Source organism: Oryx dammah, unplaced genomic scaffold (genome assembly GCF_014754425.2).
Source record: "Oryx dammah isolate SB20612 unplaced genomic scaffold, SCBI_Odam_1.1 HiC_scaffold_18, whole genome shotgun sequence".
Lineage (NCBI taxonomy): Eukaryota > Metazoa > Chordata > Mammalia > Artiodactyla > Bovidae > Oryx > Oryx dammah.
The window spans coordinates 10450269-10470413 of NW_024070202.1; the positions used below are offsets into that span (position 1 = coordinate 10450269).

Below are 20145 nucleotides of genomic sequence, written 5' to 3' on the forward strand. Positions count from 1 at the left end.
ATCGTATAAAGTCAACTTTTTTTCAGATAGAAATGAAGGATTACTCTTAAAGTGTTAAACTTTAAAATGTTAATTGTCAACAATTTTCCTTTCCCTTGACCTCCTCAGTAAAACATTTTCAATAGAGGACCAGTACTTTGAGGGTCGCAGGGGCCTCTCTTGTACTGAATGGCCTGCTTTCTCAGCTTTACAGTTCTAGCTCGTGTCCCTCTAAGATGAAACGGTGAGAGCTTTTAGATAGTTTCAGGTCTTGGACTGTCCTTTCCCTGAATGTCTGTGCATCTTATGCTTCACGCTTAACCCTTAGCTGGTCATGATGTTACTGGCTCTGCTTTTTAAATTTCTTAAAATTGACTGTTGGCTGTGCTGGGTCTTTGCCGCCGCGTGCGTGCTTTCTCCAGCTGGAGTGCCCAGGTTTCTCACTGCGGGTGGCCTCTCCCATTGTGGAGCATGGGCCCTAGGACATGCAGGCTTTAGGAGTTGTGGCACACGGGCTTAGTTGCTGTGGCTTAAGGGATCTTCCCAGACTAGGGATCGAACCTGTGTCCCCCTGAATTGATGGCCCAATTCTTCACCACTGGACCAGCAGGGGAGTCTGAGCTCTGCTTGTTATTCCTCTCCTCTGCTCTTCTAGTCTCTGCTGCCACTCCTTATTCACCACTTCCTTCTCTCTTTGGCAGGTTTCTTTGCTCCTTTCTCATCTCCTGCTACTTCTTTGGATTAGCACCTGTAGTCTGACTTTGAAAGCCACCACCGCTATCAGGGGACCTTGAATGAACACATGGGATTGTCTGTTATCTTTACATTTTAAGTTCTTCTCGGTGATTCCTACTGAGTCTGGGGCCAGGAAATCTTTGGGGCTGTCTTTGGATGTTCCAGTAGCTGAAACAGAGGGTTGCTTTACTTAAAGTTGTTCATCATTGTGACTCTCTACCCAGAACCTTCTACTAAGAGAAACATTTCATTCAAAGTTCCTGCTGAAAGGGAAAGCCTATGGTGGCTATATTTTATATCAGGTAGTCCTTACCCCCTCCCAGCATAGCTGATTGGGTCAGGAGTGCAGCTTGGCCTTAGGTACCAACCCATACCATGGTTTGGCAGCAAAAGGGTGAGGTGTGCAAGCCAGATTCCTCTCTGTAAGAATCAGATGAAGGAAACAGAGGCGGGGAAAATGCTAGCAGAGGGACTGGAGAGGGAAGGATCTGTGAATTAGTGAGTTCTGGTAGTCAAGGGACCAGCTGATGTTAAGGGGAACAGACAGCAGGACTGAAAAGAAGCAACGAGGTGGAGTGAAGGGCAGGGAAAAGCAGAACTGGTAAGAGAAGGCGATGCGCAGAACAGTGACGTACTCTGGACAGCTCTCCATCTGCAGGCCACCAGAAGCGACCCATCAAATCTCCTTTTCTTAAGGTAATGCAAATACATGCATGGTTGCATTCTGGGTTAAAGAACGATTCCCCAAACAATAATTACATAAGATTAGAATCAGACCCCCCACCCCCCAAATGAGCTGTGAAATGTAAGAGAAATCAAGGAAGAAATTTCCTCGATAGCAGGTAAACCACTGGGTATGTATGCAATATACAGTGAGCCTTTGTCTAGGTGAATGTTCTCCTTTCTAATTAATCTATCTCAAAGGATGCGGGCCAAGGTCCTTAGTGAGTGTCTTACAAAGAAACAGCAGGGAAGGAATAGGGCTGTCCTCATCTGTAATTTGGCAGTGGAGGGAACTTTTGCCTAACCATCAGGAAATGAGCCGCCATCAGGTGGAGATGGAGTTAGGGCTTTCACTGGGAAAAATCCATGGCTCTCCAAACAGGCCAATCAATGGCTGTGTCCATACAGAGCTGAAGCATAACATTTCTCCTTGGACTTATAGACTCTTAGGTCTGTATCTAAAATTTGTAATACACTGACAGAATGGGAGCACTGGCTCCTCTGAGTCTAGGAGCACTTTCTTGGCTAGATATCAAAGCTTGCTCATTTGGCTGGTAAAGAATACACTCATTACTACTCACTGAGTTCCAGACACCAGGAATAGTCCAGGAGGTACATTTGTCCACTCTGCCCTGGTCTCCAAGTACAGGGAATTATGTACAAAGCCAAGAATATGAATTTGAGTCTCAAACAGGGCATAGACCTTTGTTTTTGGTGAGGTATTTTATATGTCAGGGCATGTTCAATAATTCTTAAATAAATCAGTAACTGGAAGGAGTCTTGCTATTTGGTTCCTTTGGAAAAACATCTTCCTAAAGATGTGCCTGTTTAAGAAAAGACACATTTAAAATGCCAAACAAGCTGCTTAAAGTAGCAGGAAAGTGTACACAAGGAAACATAATATTTACTTCTACTGAAGCATATGTTTAGATGAATCCAGAGGATTCTAAGGCTGCATTCAAAAGAACATTAAAAAATGGCAGAATGAAAGGGTGTGAATCAGACTCTCCCTTTCTATGGGCCCTGAAGACAATGCAGAATCGAAAGTCACCAGCTGCCATAGGGGTGAAAAGGAAAGCTGCAGAGAGAGTTTGGCTCTGTCCTGTGAGGCTGCGGCATGTGAGGCTGAACTGATGCTGTACCCAGTGCCCAGTGTGGACACAGGACTTCTCAACAGCAGTAACAATTCATTGCATATCAATGCAAGATCAACGTGTATCAATATCAATGGACTACCCATTATCATCCTAAGAGGGAAGTGACGTCATTAATCTAAAATGTGTAGGCAGTGCATCACCAGCACACTAAAAATATTAGCTGATGAGTTCTATTCATGAGCGCAGAGAAGACCAACTCTGCATCGTGTGAACTTACCAGAAGTAGGTCTTTGCCTTGTTCATCAATGTCTGTTACAAACTTCTCAATTGGTTGAGGAGATTTTGAGTGAAAAGCCTGCCTGGGTAGGGCAACATCTCTAGGCCAGTCCTCTTCTCCCGGGAGTCCAATTACACTACAAAAGAACCACAGGTGAACGTAAGCATGAGCTATTGTGCTGAAGCGATTTTTCTAGCAATTCCAGAAGAAGGTGAAGTCTAAGGGAGGGGCCTGGGGGAACTCAGAGCCCCAGGAGTCCACCACTTGTATGACTGGCAGGACTCTTCTCTGTGCTACTCCAATATGGTGATCTTGGGGCGGAGGGCAATCTCACCGGAGAATTGTAAAAGCCACTGGGAAGAGAGAAACGCAATCACTGTGGCAGCAGCTGTGAAATGTAAGAGATCACGCAGAAACGGAAACTATTACCAATAAGCCCTGAAACACTGTCAGACCAGGATCTAAATACTCAAAGGGGACCCGCATGGGCACATCATGTTTTCCTTTATGCCCCAGACGGCTTTTTTGTGTCCTGATCAAACACTCCTGTATGGACACACTTTTAGGATGCTCATCTAACATGATTTGTTGACACGTAAACTTGGTTGCATTTTGGGTTAAAGAATGAGTCCCCAAACAGAAATTACATAGAGTCAGACACCCCAAATGAGGCTAAAAGGTATGTTAGTTCTGTGTAACACAAACACTATTTTATCATTTAATATCAAATTTAACTTATTATTACATATTACAAATTTAACTTATTTATATATTTTATACAATTATTTTTTGTTATTGCAAAGTGAGCAAACAATTCATTAAAAAACCTGTTATCTTCTGTTTCCTCTGAGACTCATCCTAGGATCAGAAATGCAGAGAAAGAACTGATATAAAAGCAGCACAAGCTTTGGAAACAGGCAGAACTGGGTTCAAATGCTGAACTTGCCTTATCGGTAGGTAAGAACAAATTATTTAACTTCTGTGAGTCTTTATTTATATGACAAGGATAATAATTTGTGGTGTTAAGGATCAGCAATGATTTCTATAAAATGCACAGCACAATGCCTGGCACCCAGGATCTGTCAATATCAGTATCAATGTACTGCGTATCAACGCATATCAATATCAATGCATTACCCATTAGTATCATAAGAGGGAAATAATGTTATTAATCTAAAATGTGCAGGCAATGAGTCACCAACATACTGAAAATATCAACTGATGAGTTCTATGGGTGTGTGACTTAAGGTTCTTCAGAACTATTAGTAGGTCTGTGGCCTTCTACATTAGTAGATGTTCCTTATAACTTATATACAGGTAGTAAGTAGGGTTGAACAAGGAAATTCGGGGGAAGCAAGAACTTATATCTCATATAGACTCTGATTAATTCTGAACCCTGGTTGGTGCAGCGGTAAAGAATCTGCCTGCCAATGGCAGGAGATTTAAGAGATGCAGTTCGATCCCTGGGTCAGGAAGATCCTCTGGAGAAAGAACTGGCAACGCGCTCCAGTATTCTTCCCTGGGAAATCTCATGGACAGAGGAAATTAGACTTTAGCAGACAGAATATATGGCTATTCAAATACTGAGCAAACTCTTCTGACTACAGTTAGAAATGGTGCTGCCCAGCATTATAGTCTTCTTGGCCAGTACTTGCTGGGCCTGAGAGGCCTGGGTGGTGGTGTGGTTGGGGTGTTCTCCTGAATGGGTCTCCAGGGTGTAGGAACAGGTAGTGGTAAATTCCACAAGATTTCCGCAGGACTTTGTTTCCCTTCTCTTACCTCGACAGAGCCCAGGCCACAGGTCTCTCACCTGGGAAGAGCAGACGCCTGCCACAGGGTGTCTGGTGAAAGTCACTGTTACCCCACCCGTGTCAGACATGCAGGGAGAGCCAGGTTACTGAGGCAGACAGAGAGACTCACAGACACAGTTACTGAAACAGATGAAGGGAAATGACAACTTGAGCAACAAACAAATTTAACAGCAAGATCTAGAATACGAATAAAAAGAAGACAGCGAGAATGTTACCATTAATTATTAAAAAAAAAAAATCTGTGTGTGTTTGGATATAATGGGACAGGCAGAGGAAGAAAAGAAGAATGTTTACTAAATAACTTTAAAACATTGTCTTTCTTTCATTTTTGGCTTTTTGGCCATTTTTATATCAATATTTTTGTGTACTGTTACCAGTTACAGAAATCAATTATAACAACTCTTAGTACAAATTGAAAATCTTTTGTTATTTGCAGTTTTGAATATATTTATGTTGAGTTAAATCTGGCAATGTTGGCAGCTGAATGCCAAAAGTTCTCAGAAAAACAGTGTCCCTATATGTATATAAATAACTTTTAAAAGTGCTTTAAAATCTACCACCTCCTGAGACATATAGCTTAGATATTATTATTTTCATTATATAGGTGGGGAAACTTAAGATGAGGAATAAAATGAACGGTTAAAGCCACACAGAGAGAGTTCAGCCCAGAGGCTGGAGAGAGCTTACTCCAAATCCAGTATTTTATTTCCATTTTACTGTGACTCTGCTCTTAAAAATGCTCTAAAATGGCACGGATTAAAAGCACTCAGTTTCACTTTCAAAGTACTTGCTGTCCTTTGAAAGTATAAATCTTCCTAAACACAGAAAGACTTTTCCCCTTAAGAGAATGTGAATATGGCTTCCCTTAAAAATATATTCAGTTTAATATCTATTATGAACTTTTATGGTCCATACATGAGTGTTGTGAAATTCTAATAGGTTCATTCAAAAGGGCTTGCATCGAATTTCAGTATTTGGATCAAGCTGAATATAAGCCTTAAAAGCTGACATTTGTATTGGAAAGACTGATAGCACAAAATCTGTAAAAGTGAAAGTCACTCAGCTGTGTCTGACTCTTTGCGACCCCATGGACTATACCGTCCATGGAATTCTCCAGGCCAGAATACTGGAGTGAGTAGCCTTTCCCTGCTCCAGGGGATCTTTCCAACCCAGGGATCAAACCCAGGTCTCCCGCATTGCAGGTGGATTCTTTACCAGCTGAGCCACAAGGGAAGCCCACAAAACCTATAAATGGCATGAACGGCTGGGACAGAAATTACTTTTCAAGTACTTCAAAGGGACACTAGGGTGCAGCATTGTCCCTTTTCTCTATGCCAAAATAACGAAAGCCTTCGGAGGAAACTGAACAGAATTACAGTGACGCAAGGCCAGAAATCAAGAAGTAAAATCTAAAGGCACAAAACGTATCGAGCTTCACGGCTTCTTTTCTATGGGCAACCTAGATCTCAGGCCTTTGCCAGAAGTGGAACTGGCTTCCGTTGGAAGCAAGTCAAATGTGAGAGGTTCCTTCTGGTCCATCTCATGGGCTTCACGCACTTGGGGCACCAGCAGTGTTAAGAAGGGCGCTGGAGGCAGACAGAACACCCAAATGGGGTCAGCGAGAAAAAGCACATGAAGGACTTCAGGGTCTGACAAGCTGGCTTCAGTCAAGACTGTTCTTACTTTTAACAAGATGGTCACGGGTAGGCCTGAGTCTCACGGTTCCCTCTTCACGATCACATGCACACAAAACATACTCAACAGGGATAGGCAAGAACAGATGGGAGTTCATCCCTGAATGACCAGAGAACCGGACATCCAGAAGCAGAGTCTCGTGCAAGTTTGGTCCTGAGCTGGTTCATCCTACAGGGTGGACAGTAGCAGCAGCAGGAGCAGTCACTGTGGTACCTGTCCTAGACCTGGGAAGCCCCCAGACAGTGAAGGGAGCACATGTATTTTTCAGGCCTGAAAGCCACTGGGTCTGACACTTAGCAGTGAGGTTGGCACTCACAGAAGCCTGCTGCAGCTACTTCTAGTCGCCAAAAGAACAAATTCAGGTTCCCGTTTTATCCCAATTGTCTTCAGCAGCTATGCACGAGAAGACAGTGTTAAAATATAATGCTTTTTCATCAGTTTTGCAGCCTGAATATCATAATAATCATGGGGATTCCTATCAAATGGTATAGACCAATGACTGGAGCTATTTTTGGTTCTAGAACTCCCATTTCTTTTCTTGTCACTCCAATCCTGATGGAGCTTGGCAAAAGATGTCCTATTGCATGCTCTGTGAGAAGAAAAGCCTCTTCTTCACATTCTAGACACACAGAAGCATCCACAGCCTCACATGCACAAACACGCAAACACTTAACGCAACTCTGAAAATCATCCAGGAGCTACGTCACAGACAACTGGAACCAAAGAATTCGAGCACGAGGAAGGACCTCTAAGTGTCACTTCTCAGGTGAAGAAGAACAAAAAGATGAAACAATTAATGATGAATTACAGTAAGAGCTAGCATTCTTACAAGCATTTTTTATGTAACACCGGGCACCGGGTAAGTCCTCTACCCAGAGTTCGAAGGGACCTTCTCAAGACTGCATCGCTCTTTAGCCACAGACAGAGGAATGGAACCTAGGATTCTCATTTCCTTTTTCAGTGTTTCAAAGAAAAATCAATTGAGTAGCAGACCATCCTTTGCCCAGGAAGACAAAACCCAACAATGCAAAGCCAACCTGGCTGATTATAGGATGTTCAATGGGGACACGAAGCCCAGTGAATAAGGATGGGTTACCAGGCTGAGTGCTCCAGCCTCTGATGGTGGAAGCATCTGAAAAGACCCCAAGCAGATAACACAACAGAACTAAAGAACGGGAGCTCAGCCAAGCAAAGGGGAGCTGCCAAAAGAGCCACACGAGCAACACACAAGCTTCCAGGGCAGAGCAGTCAGGCCACACGTCATGATGGGCTCTGCACGAAACGGCACGTCTACAACATCCCCACTCACCACACAAATAGTAACACTGTCTGCAGCAGCAGCTTGGGGCAGGAGAGACAAGAGATAAACGTATTATATGAACGTCAGAGGAAGGTCATCATAAATGTTCTAATGCTACAAACACGAATGTAAAAGTACAGGTACTACTTACTCCAAGATTTTTCCTAGTTGGTCGACATCTGAACTTCCACGAAAAAGAGGCCTGAAAGAAAGACACACATTAAACAAGGAATTTTCTCCGGTTACATTTCAGTCCTGTTTGTCCTGATGATTATTTAACAGAAACCAAAATATTCTTTGGGTGGGGTATAAGTAATCTTTCGTAAATTAAGGTTTTTCTTGCATTCTCCTTACGTTAAGGTTTGATCATGAATATCTGCTGGTACCTCACTCCCATGCTGGGTATGCTTTTTTTTTTTTACTTGTTTATTTTTAGTTCTGGTTTTGCTGGGTCTTTGTTAACGCGTGCGGGCTTTCTCTAGTTGCGGTGCTCAGGCTTCTCTGGTGGTGGAGCACGGGCTCTAGGGTGAAAGGGCTTCAGTGCTTGCAGCACATGGGCTCAGTAGTTGCAGTGCACAGGCTTAGCTGCTCTGCAGCATGTGGGAGCTTCCTGGACCAGGGATTGAACCCATATCCCCTGGCCTGGCAGGTGCATTCTTAACCACTGGGCCACCAGGGAACCCCATCCTGAGTATCCTGGTCACTGCAACAACACTGCCACCATCATATACAGGCCCTGGCTTCAAAGTTCTGTTTAACTTTGGGATCGGATGGAATCCATCACTATCTTAGTCTCAAACCAGAGGTATATGGAATTCTTTGAAATTACTCTTGGTCAGATCCTTCTCAGAGAACCCTTCCTTTTTCTGTAACTGAAGTACAGTTGATTTATAATATTAGTTTCAAGCGTACAGCAAAGTTTTCCAACTCTCTCTCTCTATATATATATGCATGAACATATGTATGCGTGCATGCGTGCATGCTCAGTCGCTTCAGTCATGCCTGACCTTCTGTGACCCCAAGGACTGTAGCTTTCCAGGCTCCTCTGTCCATAGGATTCTCCAGGTAAATATACTGGAGTGGGTTGCCATTTCCTTCTCCAGGGGATCTTCCCAACCCAGGGATCAAACCCGGGTCTCCTGCATTGCAGGCGGCTTCTTTTTTTAAAATTTCACTTATTTACTTTAATTGGAGGATAATTTATTGACAATATTGTGGTGGTTTTTGCCATACACTGACATGAATCACACATGGATGCACACGTGTCCCCCGATCCTGAACCCCCCTCCCCACTCTCTCCCCACCCCATCCCTCTGGGTTGTCCCAGAGCACCAGCTTTGAGTGCCCTGCTTTATGCATCGAACTTGCACTGGCCATCTATTTCATATATAGTAATACACACATTTCAATGCTATTCTCTCAAATCATCCCACCCCTGCCTTCTCCCACATAGTCCAAAAGTCTGTTCTTTACATCTGTGTCTCTTTTGCTGTCTTGCATATAGGATGGATGTTACTGTCTTCCTAAATCCCATATATATGCATTAATATACTGTATTGGTGTTTCTTTTTCTGACTTACTTCACTCGGTATAATAGGCTCCAGTTTCATCCACCTCATTAGAACTGACTCAAACATGTTCTTTTTTATAGCTGAGTGATATTCCATTGTGTATATGTACCACAACATCCTTATCCATTTGTCTGCCGATGGACACCTAGGTTGCTTCCATGTCCTGGCTATTGTAAACAGTGTGCAGGTGGATTCTTTATTGCTGAGCAACTGGGGAAGCCCAGCATGTATATAAACATATATTTAAATTATTTTCCATGATAGGTTATTACAAGATATTGAATATAGTTTCCTGTGGTATACAGTAGGTCCACATCTATTTTATGTATAGTAGTTTGCATCTGTTAACCTCATACTCCTGATTTATCCCTTCCTCCTCACTTTTCCCTTTGGTAACTAAAAGTTTGTTTTCTGGCGGACTGCCTTTCTTTAATATCACTCTGCTATCACAGTACTTCCTCATGGTCTCTCTCCTTCCGCTTGTCTGGAATGCTGCAGTGAGCTACCTATGGGGCTGTTTTTTCTGATTATACCACATCCCTTTCTCCCAGTTTTATGACAGCTAACTATCACAAGTTCAAAATCCTAACTCTGGGCTTCAGAGGCAATCGTGAACACGCAAGCCTCATTATCTCATTACCAAGCATTTAACTGACAGCTCACCTGGGGACAAGTGAACTCGCTTGGGGACATTTCTGGCACTTTCTTAAGCAGAGAGCAGGGAGTTTTCTAGGTGTGTCCCCTAACCTTTAACCCTGAACCGGTGTCCAGTTAATACATATTTTGTTTTCCATATCCTATGGTACACACATGGAAGTTCCCTGACTCCTGGTTCAATGAATGACACCAAAAGGTATTTTTCAACAGCCATGTGTTCTTAAAAATACGTGCTGCCTATTATCAGAGATATTAAAAAAATATTACATATCAATTATAAGGCCTTAAACTGGACCTCTTAAATATTTTTACACACAATAAATTAACTTGCTATATAAGCTGCAAAGTCACTGCACTTTAGTGGCTAGAAGACACCTTAAAATTCCTCAACCATACTTTCCATTCAGGCCACTGTTCTTGAAAATCTTTTTTTGTTGTTGTTGTTTTATTTTTAGCCACACCACAGCTTGCGGGATCTTAGTTACCAGACCAGGGATCAAACTGGTGGCCCCTTCTGTGGACATGTGGAACCCGAACCACTGGGCACTGGGGAATTCTCAAAAATGGTTATTTTCAAATGCAGTGGAAGATCATTTATTTGTGGCGTCACGGGTTAGATAGTGTTTGCTTCCCCCCGATTCCCAATTCGTGGTGAAGCCCAACCCCAGTGCCTCAGAATGAGACTGTATTTAGATATAGTCTTTAAAACGTCACTCAGTTGTGTCTGACTCTTTGTGATCCCATGGACAATAGCTTGCCAAGCTCCTCTGTCCATGGAGTTTTCCAGGTAAGAACACTGCAGTGGGTTGCCATTCCTTCTCCAGGGGATCTTCCTGACCCAGGGATTGAACCCAGGTCTCCTGCATTGTAGGCGGATTCTTCACCACCTGAGCCACCAGGGCAGTCCAGTTTAAAGTGATGCTGCTGCTGCTGCTGCTAAGTCGCTTCAGTCGTGTCTGACTCTGTGTGACCCCACAGACGGCAGCCCACCAGGCTCCCCCGTCCCTGGGATTCTCCAGGCAAGAACACTGGAGTGGGTTGCCATTTCCTTCTCCAATGCATGACAGTGAAAAGTGAAAGTGACAAATGGGGTCACAAGGATGGGCTCCAATCCAGCCTGAGTGGAGTCCTTCTGAGATGAGGAATCCAGAGGCACGCGTGCCCACAGAGAAGTGATAACACGAGCACACAGCAGAAGGCGAGCCAAGAAGAGCGCTCGCAGAGAAACCCAACCATCTGACACCTTGATCCTGGGCTTTCAGCCTCCAAAACAGCCAGAAAACAAACTTCTGTCGTTGAAGCCACTCAAGTCTTCCGTATTTTGTTGCAGCAACCCTAGCAAACTAACACAGACATCACTAATGCAGCCAAATTAGTAAAGAATTTTGGTGACTGAGACGCCGTACTCCCAGGGCCGTGGGCTTGGGTTCGATCCCTAGTCAGGGAATTAGATCCCACCTGCTGCCACAAAGAGTTTGCTTCCCGCAACTAAAGATCCCACATACTGCAGCTAAGACCTGGCATTGCCAAATAAATAAACATTAAAGAAGTTATGGGGTTGGGTTCTAAAAGACATCCAGAGAGGTCTTAAAAGATAGCAAGGTGAGAAGCAAAAGTTTCTGAAAAGCTCAATAATGGACTCTTAACAGCTATGATTCATACAGCACTGGTGGTGTACCTGCCATCGTGCCATGGGCTGGCCTAACATCATCTCCTTTAATTCTCACAAAAACGTCAGGAGCAAGACAGTATTACTATCATCCTTATTTTCTGACGAGGAAACTGAGGACTGGAGAAGTTTCACGACTTCTAAGCACTCATAACAAACTGCAGACTTAAAATTTAAACCAGGTCTGCTCTGCCCCAAAGCCCTGATGCTTCATTTCTATGTTGTAATACTTTGATTTTGGTTACTAATGTTCTCTGCAATCACAGACAGTCACTTTAGCTGCGCCTCGGGGGTGAAGCAGCACAGGGGCCCTTGACGCGCGCTTTGTAGAGAACCTGATGTCTTGTAAGTGGGTGCCTGTGGGTTTTTGTAAAGAATTGCTTGCTTGTTTGTTAATGGCTGTGCTGAGTCTTCGGTGCTGCACACTGGCTTTCTTTACTTGCAGCGCGAGGCCTTCTGACTGTGCAGGCTTCTCTTGTGGAGCTCAGGCTCTAGGACACGTGGACTCAGGCAGTACTTGTGGCGCGCAGGTTTAGCTGCCCCGTCGCATGTGGAATCTTCCTGAACCAGGGATCAAACCCATGTCCTCTGCACTGGCAGGTGGATTCTTAACCACTAGGCTACCAGGGAAGTCTGTCTATGGGATTCTTACATTGCTTTGCAAGCGTCCAACTATCTTTAAATTCTTGCTCCACCTGAACAAGGAACAAAGCAATTCACCAGATCAAGGCTTTCTATCCTCTTCATAAAAACTTACTGACTGATGGCCCTTCTAGATCTTTAAATTCTTCCTACAGCCCAACCCTTTATAGCTGTTTAGCTCACACATCTTCATGGATACATCACCTTTTAACTCTTTGGGATGCACAGAACTCAAGTTGCATGGAATCAACAGTTCTCTTTCTTTTCACACTCACCTATTTCCTTAATATTAAAAGTATAAATATATAAAGTTAAGTATAGCCGGCATTAGGTTTGGGAACAGGAACAAAAGTCCCCTCCTTGTTAAGCAAGTATCTGAAATGGCTGGAGAGGTGAGGGTGCCCGGCCAGCAAGCACAGAGGCACCAGGAGCATCAGTCTAATCTACTGAGCTGGTTAAGTTGCTATGTCAACATGCCAAGCCCCTTACCCTTCATGAGAAAGACTGGTATCCACAAGCACAAGTGAAATTACTTGTGAGGATTATGGAGCAGTTTAAAATAAGTATGTTGGCATAGCTATTGGGAAACAAACAAAGCAGATTAACTTGAATGGATGTTTTCCAGGCAAAGGCGAAAGAACGTCTCTTTCTTAGGGGTGGGTTCCGAGACCTCAGCCTGAAGCTCGGCTGTAACAGCTCTTGTCCTTACTGTTTTGGTTTTCAGCTCTCCTCTTGTTTTCGTCCCTTGGCATATTCTAACTTTTTTTGTTGTTGTTGTTGTTGGTTTCACTATGTATTTGAGCTTGCTCTATCTTATCTTACATTTGCTACATGTTTTAACAGAGGACTTTCAAGTCAGGTCATCTACCATATTGTAAGAACTTGTAGTCTTATCTCTATTGGTTGGACTTGGCCCATGAAGTGAAAAGTGCCCTGCATTCTCGCGTTAGGACTGGCTCATCACTTTGGCTTCCTTTAATGAGGGCAGCAAGCAGGAGGGCTGGATCATAACCAATCTTCCATGAGTACTCAGCAAAACATGCCAGGGCATACTAGAAACTCAGGGGCTACAAAACGGTGTAGAACTCAAATTGCCTTTGCCACCTTAGGAAGTCTTGGTGTGCGATTCTGAGGCCTATTAACTCGTCTTTGCAGCAGACGTGGGTTGGCTTGAGTTATACGGAGCTACTGACCCTGACTGCTGGCAATTTAACTTCTATAAATTGGATCTATGGATCTTTAGATGCAAAGAAATAGTCAAAAGACAAGAGAAGGGGCATTAGGCCTAACTGGTACTCTCAGCTGACCAAGAGGTTGGTCATGTGATCAAATTCTTAAAATCACCTATTTGGTTTTCGGCTAAAAATGTGGAATAGTCTGTATGATCTGGTTTTATGATAAAGGATGCTATGTACATCAGGATTGTGGAGAAGGACAGTGGGTTTAGAGAAGAGATGAAACTTTTCATCATGATGAACTCCTGGCTGTGCTATGGTGGCATATGGAGATGTAAGAATAAGATCTCCCTAAGGACTTGCCCTGGTGCTTCCCTGGTGGCTCAGATGGCAAAGAATCCGCCTGCAATGCAGGAGACCCAGGTTCAATCCCTGGGTTGAGAAGATCCCTTGAAGAAGGGAATGGCAACCCACTCATATATTCCTGCCTGGATAAGCCCATGGACAGAGAAGCCTGGTGGGCTTCAGTCCATGGGTTCTCAAGGAGTCAGACGTGACTGAGCGACTAACAAGGACCTTATTCTATCTTTAAATAAGGCTTTTTGGTAAGAAGTCTCAGCTGCATCCGGTATGCATGCACCACGAACTGAAGAAACATATGGGACTGATATTTTCATCGAGATTATTTTGAATATTTCTTCCTCCTTCAGATTAGCTGAGATAAATAGGCTTCAATTCATATAATTTTTGGCATATCTTAGGTGGACAAATATGAACATAATCTTTGATCACAATCTTTGGTTTAGTGATTACTGCCTTGAACAACTGCTAACACACACACATGTATGAGTTGGACTTGGTTGGTTCTTTATTACCATAAGCTAGAGTTAAGGGGGAAGGAAGTAAAGGGTTGAAGGAGCAAGACAGGGGAGAATAAAAGACACAGAAAGACCGGAAGACTGAGACTAAGATAGAGGTGGGCAGATAGAGACAATCTGAGGAGGGCCACAGGAATTTTAAATGCTGTTTCCTCCCACTGCCTAAGAATCTACCTCTCGTGGAAATCCTAGGGGGCACTTATAGAGGCTCCCCTTGAAGAGTGAAAATGGAAAAGGAATGCTCTCTTATACTTATGAGACAGAGCCTCATCAAAGATAAAATCATACAGGGATTTCCCTGGTGGTCCAGTGGCTAAGACTCCACTCTCCCAATCAGGGGGACTGGGTTTGATCCCTGCTTAGGGAACTAGATCCCACATGCCACAACTAAGAGTTCGAATGTTACAACTTAAGACCCAGCACAGCTAAATAAATAAATTAGACAAATAGTGTTTTTAAAAGATAGTCATACATCAAAAAAAAAAAAAATCACTGTGGGAGTGGGGAGAGACCCACAAAGCTATCCTATTTTTGTCTGGTTTTGGACATAAGACTCCCAGGTGACATATGAATTCTTTTGGACTAATTACTTTAAAACCTAGTTATCAACAGAGATATTCTGTTGAAGCCTGTCTTTATATTTTTAAAAAGAATTCCTATATACATATTTTGGGGTGGGAGGTTAAATAATGAAATAGAAAGATTACTATTACCAAAAACGTCCAAAAATAAAGAGTGCAATCGCTTTACTGGATTAACATGTTAAAAAATCCTTTTATTATACAGAGCATTACTTAAGGTAATTTTTATGCTTTTTTACTATATAAAAACCTACAGTTCCTTTCAATGGCTGAGTAATATTCCACTGTATATATGTACCACATCTTCTTTATCCATTTCTATGCTGACGGACATTTAGGTTGCTTCTATGTCTTGGCTAATGCAAAGAGTGCTCCTGTGAACACTGGGGTATATGTATGTTTTTGAATTAGGGTTTGCTCTGGGTATCTGACAAGTAGTGGGATTGCTAGTCATAATACTTTTCAGTAGTTTAACCAAGTGGTTGGGGAGCAGTGCACAAATGTTATTTACGGACCTCTGTTCAATCTAAGTTTCATGAATCCATTTCCAATTTTATGCCTACATCCCTTTTCTCTTCCTCTCATTTATGAGCCTCCTTTTTCCCCAAAAGATTTTCTCCAGTCTCCGGAACTTTTACAGTCTGTTGCATAAACTCTCCTTCTGTTTCTCATGCCCCTGAGCCTCCTTCTATTTTGAATTCCCAGATAAACTTCCAGTAGGACTTTGCCCATGCTACCCTTTGAAGCCAACATATTTGACAAGATACGTAATATCTGGAGGAACACATCTGAAATGGAACATGGCTATGTTTTTATAGAAGAGGATTTTACATGATTTCCGAGTATTCGAATATCTTTCTTCATCATTACACTTGATAATAGTTAATGCTGGTAAAATAAATTCTATGAAAGGCATACATTTTTATTTATACTTATAAACTTTTTTCTCTTTTTCCTAACCAAAGGGAGATTACTACAAAATACAATGGCAAACTGCATTCATTTCAAACCATAGCAAAGTCATTTTCCTTTTCATATCACCGTTATGCCAAAATAAATGTAGACCTTGGGTTTTTTTTTAAAAAATTAAGGATGTCTCTAAGGCTTTCTTAAATGTGTGAGAGGTTAAGCCTTAACATGGGCTTCCAAGTGGTGCTAGTGGTAAAGAACCTGTCTGCCAGTGCAGGAGACCTGAGAGATGAGAGTTTGATCCCTGAGTCAGGAATAGCCCCTTGAGGAGGGCATGGTAATCCACTCCAGGTTCTTGCCTGGAGAATCTCCATGGACAGAGGAACCTGGTGGGCTATAGCCCATGGGGTCGCAAAGTTGGCTATGACTGAGCGACTCAGCATGCATATGCAAGCCTTAATACTCCCCCCAACCCCTTACCATGTTGACTTCTCAGGATATATGCTGACCGGGGAAAGGGCATAGACTTTGGTGATAGACTGTTTTGGGTGTGAACCTCTATTCAGCCACTTCTCCCTGTAAGACCTTAGGAAAGTCATTGAGCCTCTTTAAACCTTGATTGCTTCATCTGTAAAAACGTCCAGCTTATAGTAAATCCATAATAAGGAGCAGCTAAATACACAGGCTTTCTTACACTTACATATGGTAGATGTTCCTTGTTCTGGCCACTATTACAGATGATAAGGTAAAATATTTAGCATGATGTGTAAGAAAGGAAGAGGACGTCTGTCAGTGTGGTTGGTTGCCCAAGTCAAACCTAACAGTCCTTCCTCTGGAGTCACTATATATTCTCTACATCCGTAACGGGGCTTCCTGGCACTAGTGGTAAAGAACCTGCCTCCCAGTGCAGGAGACGCAAGAGACATGGGTTCGATCTCTGGGTCGGGAAGGTCCCCTGCAGAAGGAAATGGCAACCCACTCCAGTATTCTTGCCTGGAGAATCCCATGGACAGAGGAGCCTGGCAGGCTACAGTCCCTGGGGTGGCGAAGAGTTGGACACAACTGAAGCGACTTAGCAGGCCCATCTGTTATAACACTGGACACTCTTATCATCCAGAAAATAAAAAGTGAATGTCAAACTTTCCTAGTGAAGATTAACTCATTCTGAATTGGCAATATCCTTTCCTCTTCTGAATGTAAGTTTAGCAAAAAACTTGCTCACCATTATCAGTGAAGTGAATTTTCTTGGGTCAAATTACAAAAGGGGACCGAGTTTCAGACTATATGCCTTTTAAAACAAACAACTAAAAGAACATATAAATATTATTCATAATCTCAATGGACGGTGCAAAATAATGTTTAGAAGTAGGATATGTTTTCTAGCAGACAAGACATGTATGGTGATATGTCTGTTATAGGAAGGAAATGATTCATGCATAATGGAAGATCAAAGATTTCATTTAGTTACAATACTTTCATTGTACTAAAAAGACGAGAGTGTCATGGATCACCCTATAGAAGACCTCTGTAACCTGCATTTGACCGCAGTTATGCTTTAACCGCTTTTCTTGACTAGTAGAGGAATTTTCCATGTTCACAAAATGACCTTTCGGAAAATATTACCCAGAAGAATGTCTGCTCTTTTATACTTGTAACTCATGTTCAGTTCTAAAGCTGTTATCAATGAAGTTAAAAATGACACCTAGACATATACCCAGGAGTACTGAAATGTCCTTACAAAAAACTCTAAGGACCGATGTCCTTACAAAAAACGGTACATGAATGTACCAAGCATATTCATATTCATAATAACCAAAAGGAAGAGAGTACCCAGATGTCCATCAACTGAGAAAGGGCTAAACAGAATGTGATACTGTCATACACTGGAGTATCATTCAGTCATAAAAAGGAATGAAATGCTGCTATAATGTGGCTGACCCGTGAAAACATTATGCCGAATCAAAGAAGTGAGTCACAAAATACGACATGTTGTATGATTCCATTTATATAGAAGAGACGCATCTAGAGAGTCAGAAAGTAGATCAGTGGTTGCCTAGGACAGGGCCTTGTGGGGAAATGAGAAGCGACTGCTAATGAGTACAGGGTTTCTTTTTAGAGTGATGCAGATACTCCTAACACTCACTGTGGCGACCGTTGCATGGCTCTCTGGATACACTACACTGAAAACCACTGAACTATAAAATTGCTATTGGTGAACTGCCTGGTATGTGAGTTATAGGTCAATAAGGCTGTTTTTAAAAAGTAGTTAAATTATATTTCCAAGCAAACATTACAGATGCAGGACTGTATCTGAAAAAGAAAAACTGCTAAGAAAACTGCTTTAGGGTTAAATATATGGAAAGTACATGGTATTAAAGTACAGTGATAGACATTTCTTCTCCCATATATTCAATCACATACTCATTTGGAGAGAAGTGCTTTGAAAGTTCTGAATAATCTACTAGTATCTGAATCTCCCCAAATACCTGATTTATCAGATTAGGGTTATATAATAAACCCCCCAAATGTCTATGGATTTAAAAAGACACTCAGAAAACTATCTAGCTTTTTCGTATCCGCCACCTGCGGTGGAACCGCCGCCAAGATGCAGATTTTCGTGAAGACCCTGACGGGAAAGACCATCACTCTTGAGGTCGAGCCCTCGGATACAACTGAAAATGTAAAGGCCAAGATCCAGGATAAGGAAGGAATTCCTCCTGACCAGCAAAGACTGATCTTTGCTGGCAAGCAACTGGAAGATGGATGTACTTTGTCTGACTACAACATTCAAAAGGACTCCACTCTTCATCTAGTGTTGAGACTTCGTGGTGGCGCTAAGAAAAGGAAGAAGAAATCTTACACCACTCCCAAGAAGAACAAGCATAAGAGAAAGAAGGTTAAGTTGGCTGTTCTGAAATACTATAAGGTGGATGAGAATGGCAAAATCAGTTGCCTTTGCTGGGAGTGTCCCTTAGATGAATGTGGTGCTGGAGTTTTTATGGCCAGTCACTTACTACTAAGTCACTTCAGTCGTGTCTGACTCTGTGCAACCCCATAGATGGCAGCCCACCAGGCTCCCCCGTCCCTGGGATTCTCCAGGCAAGAACACTGGAGTGGGTTGCCATTTCCTTCTCCAATGTATGAAAGTGAAAAGTGAAAGTGAAGTCGCTCAGTCGTGTCCGACCCTCAGTGACCTCATGGACTGGAGCCTTTTAGGCTCCTCTGTCCATGGGATTTTCCAGGCAAAAGTACTGAAGTGGGGTGCCATTGCCTTCTCCGGGCCAGTCACTTGGACAGACATTATTGTGGCAAATGTTGTCTGACCTATTGTTTCAACAAACCAGAAGACAAGTAATTGTATATTGGTTAATAAACATATGAGCTAACATTTCAGTTCAGTTCAGTTGCTCAGTCATGTCCGACTCTTTGCGACCCCATGAATCGCAGCACACCAGCCCTCCCTGTCCATCACCAACTCCTGGAGTTCACTCAGACTCACGTCCATTGAGTCAGTGATGCCATCCAGCCATCTCATCCTCTGTTGTCCCCTTCTCCTCCTGCCCCCAATCCCTCCCAGCATCAGACTCTTTTCCAATGAGTCAACTCTTCTCATGAGGTGGCCAAAGTACTGGAGCTTCAGCTTTAGCATCATTCCTTCCAAAGAAATCCCAGGGCTGATCTCCTTCAGAATGGACTGGTTGGATCTCCTTGCAGTCCAAAGGACTCTCAAGAGTCTTCTCCAACACCACAGTTCAAAAGCATCAATTCTTCGGTGCTCAGCCTTCTTCACAGTCCAACTCTCACATCCATCCATGACCACTGGAAAAACCATAACCTTGACTAGATGGACCTTAGTCGGCAAAGTAACATCTCTGCTTTTGAATATGCTATAAGAAAACTATCTAATGCTTTCCCGTGGATGGTGATATTACGGGTGATTTCTCCCCCTGCATTTGTCCATTATTTTGTACTAAGCATTTATGAGCAGTCCACCAGGCTCCTTTGTCCATGGGATTTTTCAGGCAAGAGTACTGGAGTGGGCTGCCATTTCCTTCTCCAGGGGATCTTCCCGCACCAGGGACTGTACCCATGTCTCCTACTTGGTAGGTGGATTCTTTACCACTGAGCCACGTGGTAAGCCTTATTTCATGAGTGTCAGCTACTTAAACATTTTCTACATTTATTTTTATTTGGCTATGCTGGGTCTTATTTTGGCCTGTGGGAGTTAGTCCTCTGACCAGACATCGAACCTGCTGCTGCTGCTAAGTCGCTTCAGTCGTGTCGGACTGTGCGACCCCATAGACGGCAGCCCACCCGGCTCCCCCGTCCCTGGGATTCTCCAGGCAAGAACGCTGGAGTGGGTTGCCATGTCCTTCTCCAATGCATGAAAGTGAAAAGTGAAAGTGAAGTCCCTCAGTCGTGTCCGACTCTTCGCGACCCCATGGA

General features: G+C 43.1%; 2 protein-coding genes across 3 annotated transcripts in view; one reads left to right on the plus strand and one right to left on the minus strand.

The window, feature by feature from the left end:
* CDK6 (cyclin dependent kinase 6) overlaps positions 1-20145 on the minus strand; it is a 258621-nt gene that overhangs the window by 13129 nt on the left and 225347 nt on the right. For both annotated transcript variants that reach the window (XM_040260280.1, XM_040260281.1), the window contains 2 exons: positions 7769-7819; positions 2812-2947 (listed from right to left, as the gene is read on the minus strand). In XM_040260280.1, coding sequence (XP_040116214.1) covers positions 2812-2947; positions 7769-7819 — 187 coding nt within the window. The remainder of the gene's footprint in view (positions 1-2811; positions 2948-7768; positions 7820-20145) is intronic.
* Positions 18270-18756, plus strand: LOC120877864 (ubiquitin-like). The gene has a single exon (XM_040260289.1). The coding sequence runs from the start codon at positions 18305-18307 to the stop codon at positions 18737-18739; it is 435 nt and encodes a 144-aa protein (XP_040116223.1). The 5' UTR covers positions 18270-18304; the 3' UTR covers positions 18740-18756.

Bases quoted from the DNA above. Each gene is read 5' to 3' on its own strand.
- LOC120877864 (XM_040260289.1), top strand. From the start codon at position 18,305: ATGCAGATTTTCGTGAAGACCCTGACGGGAAAGACCATCACTCTTGAG.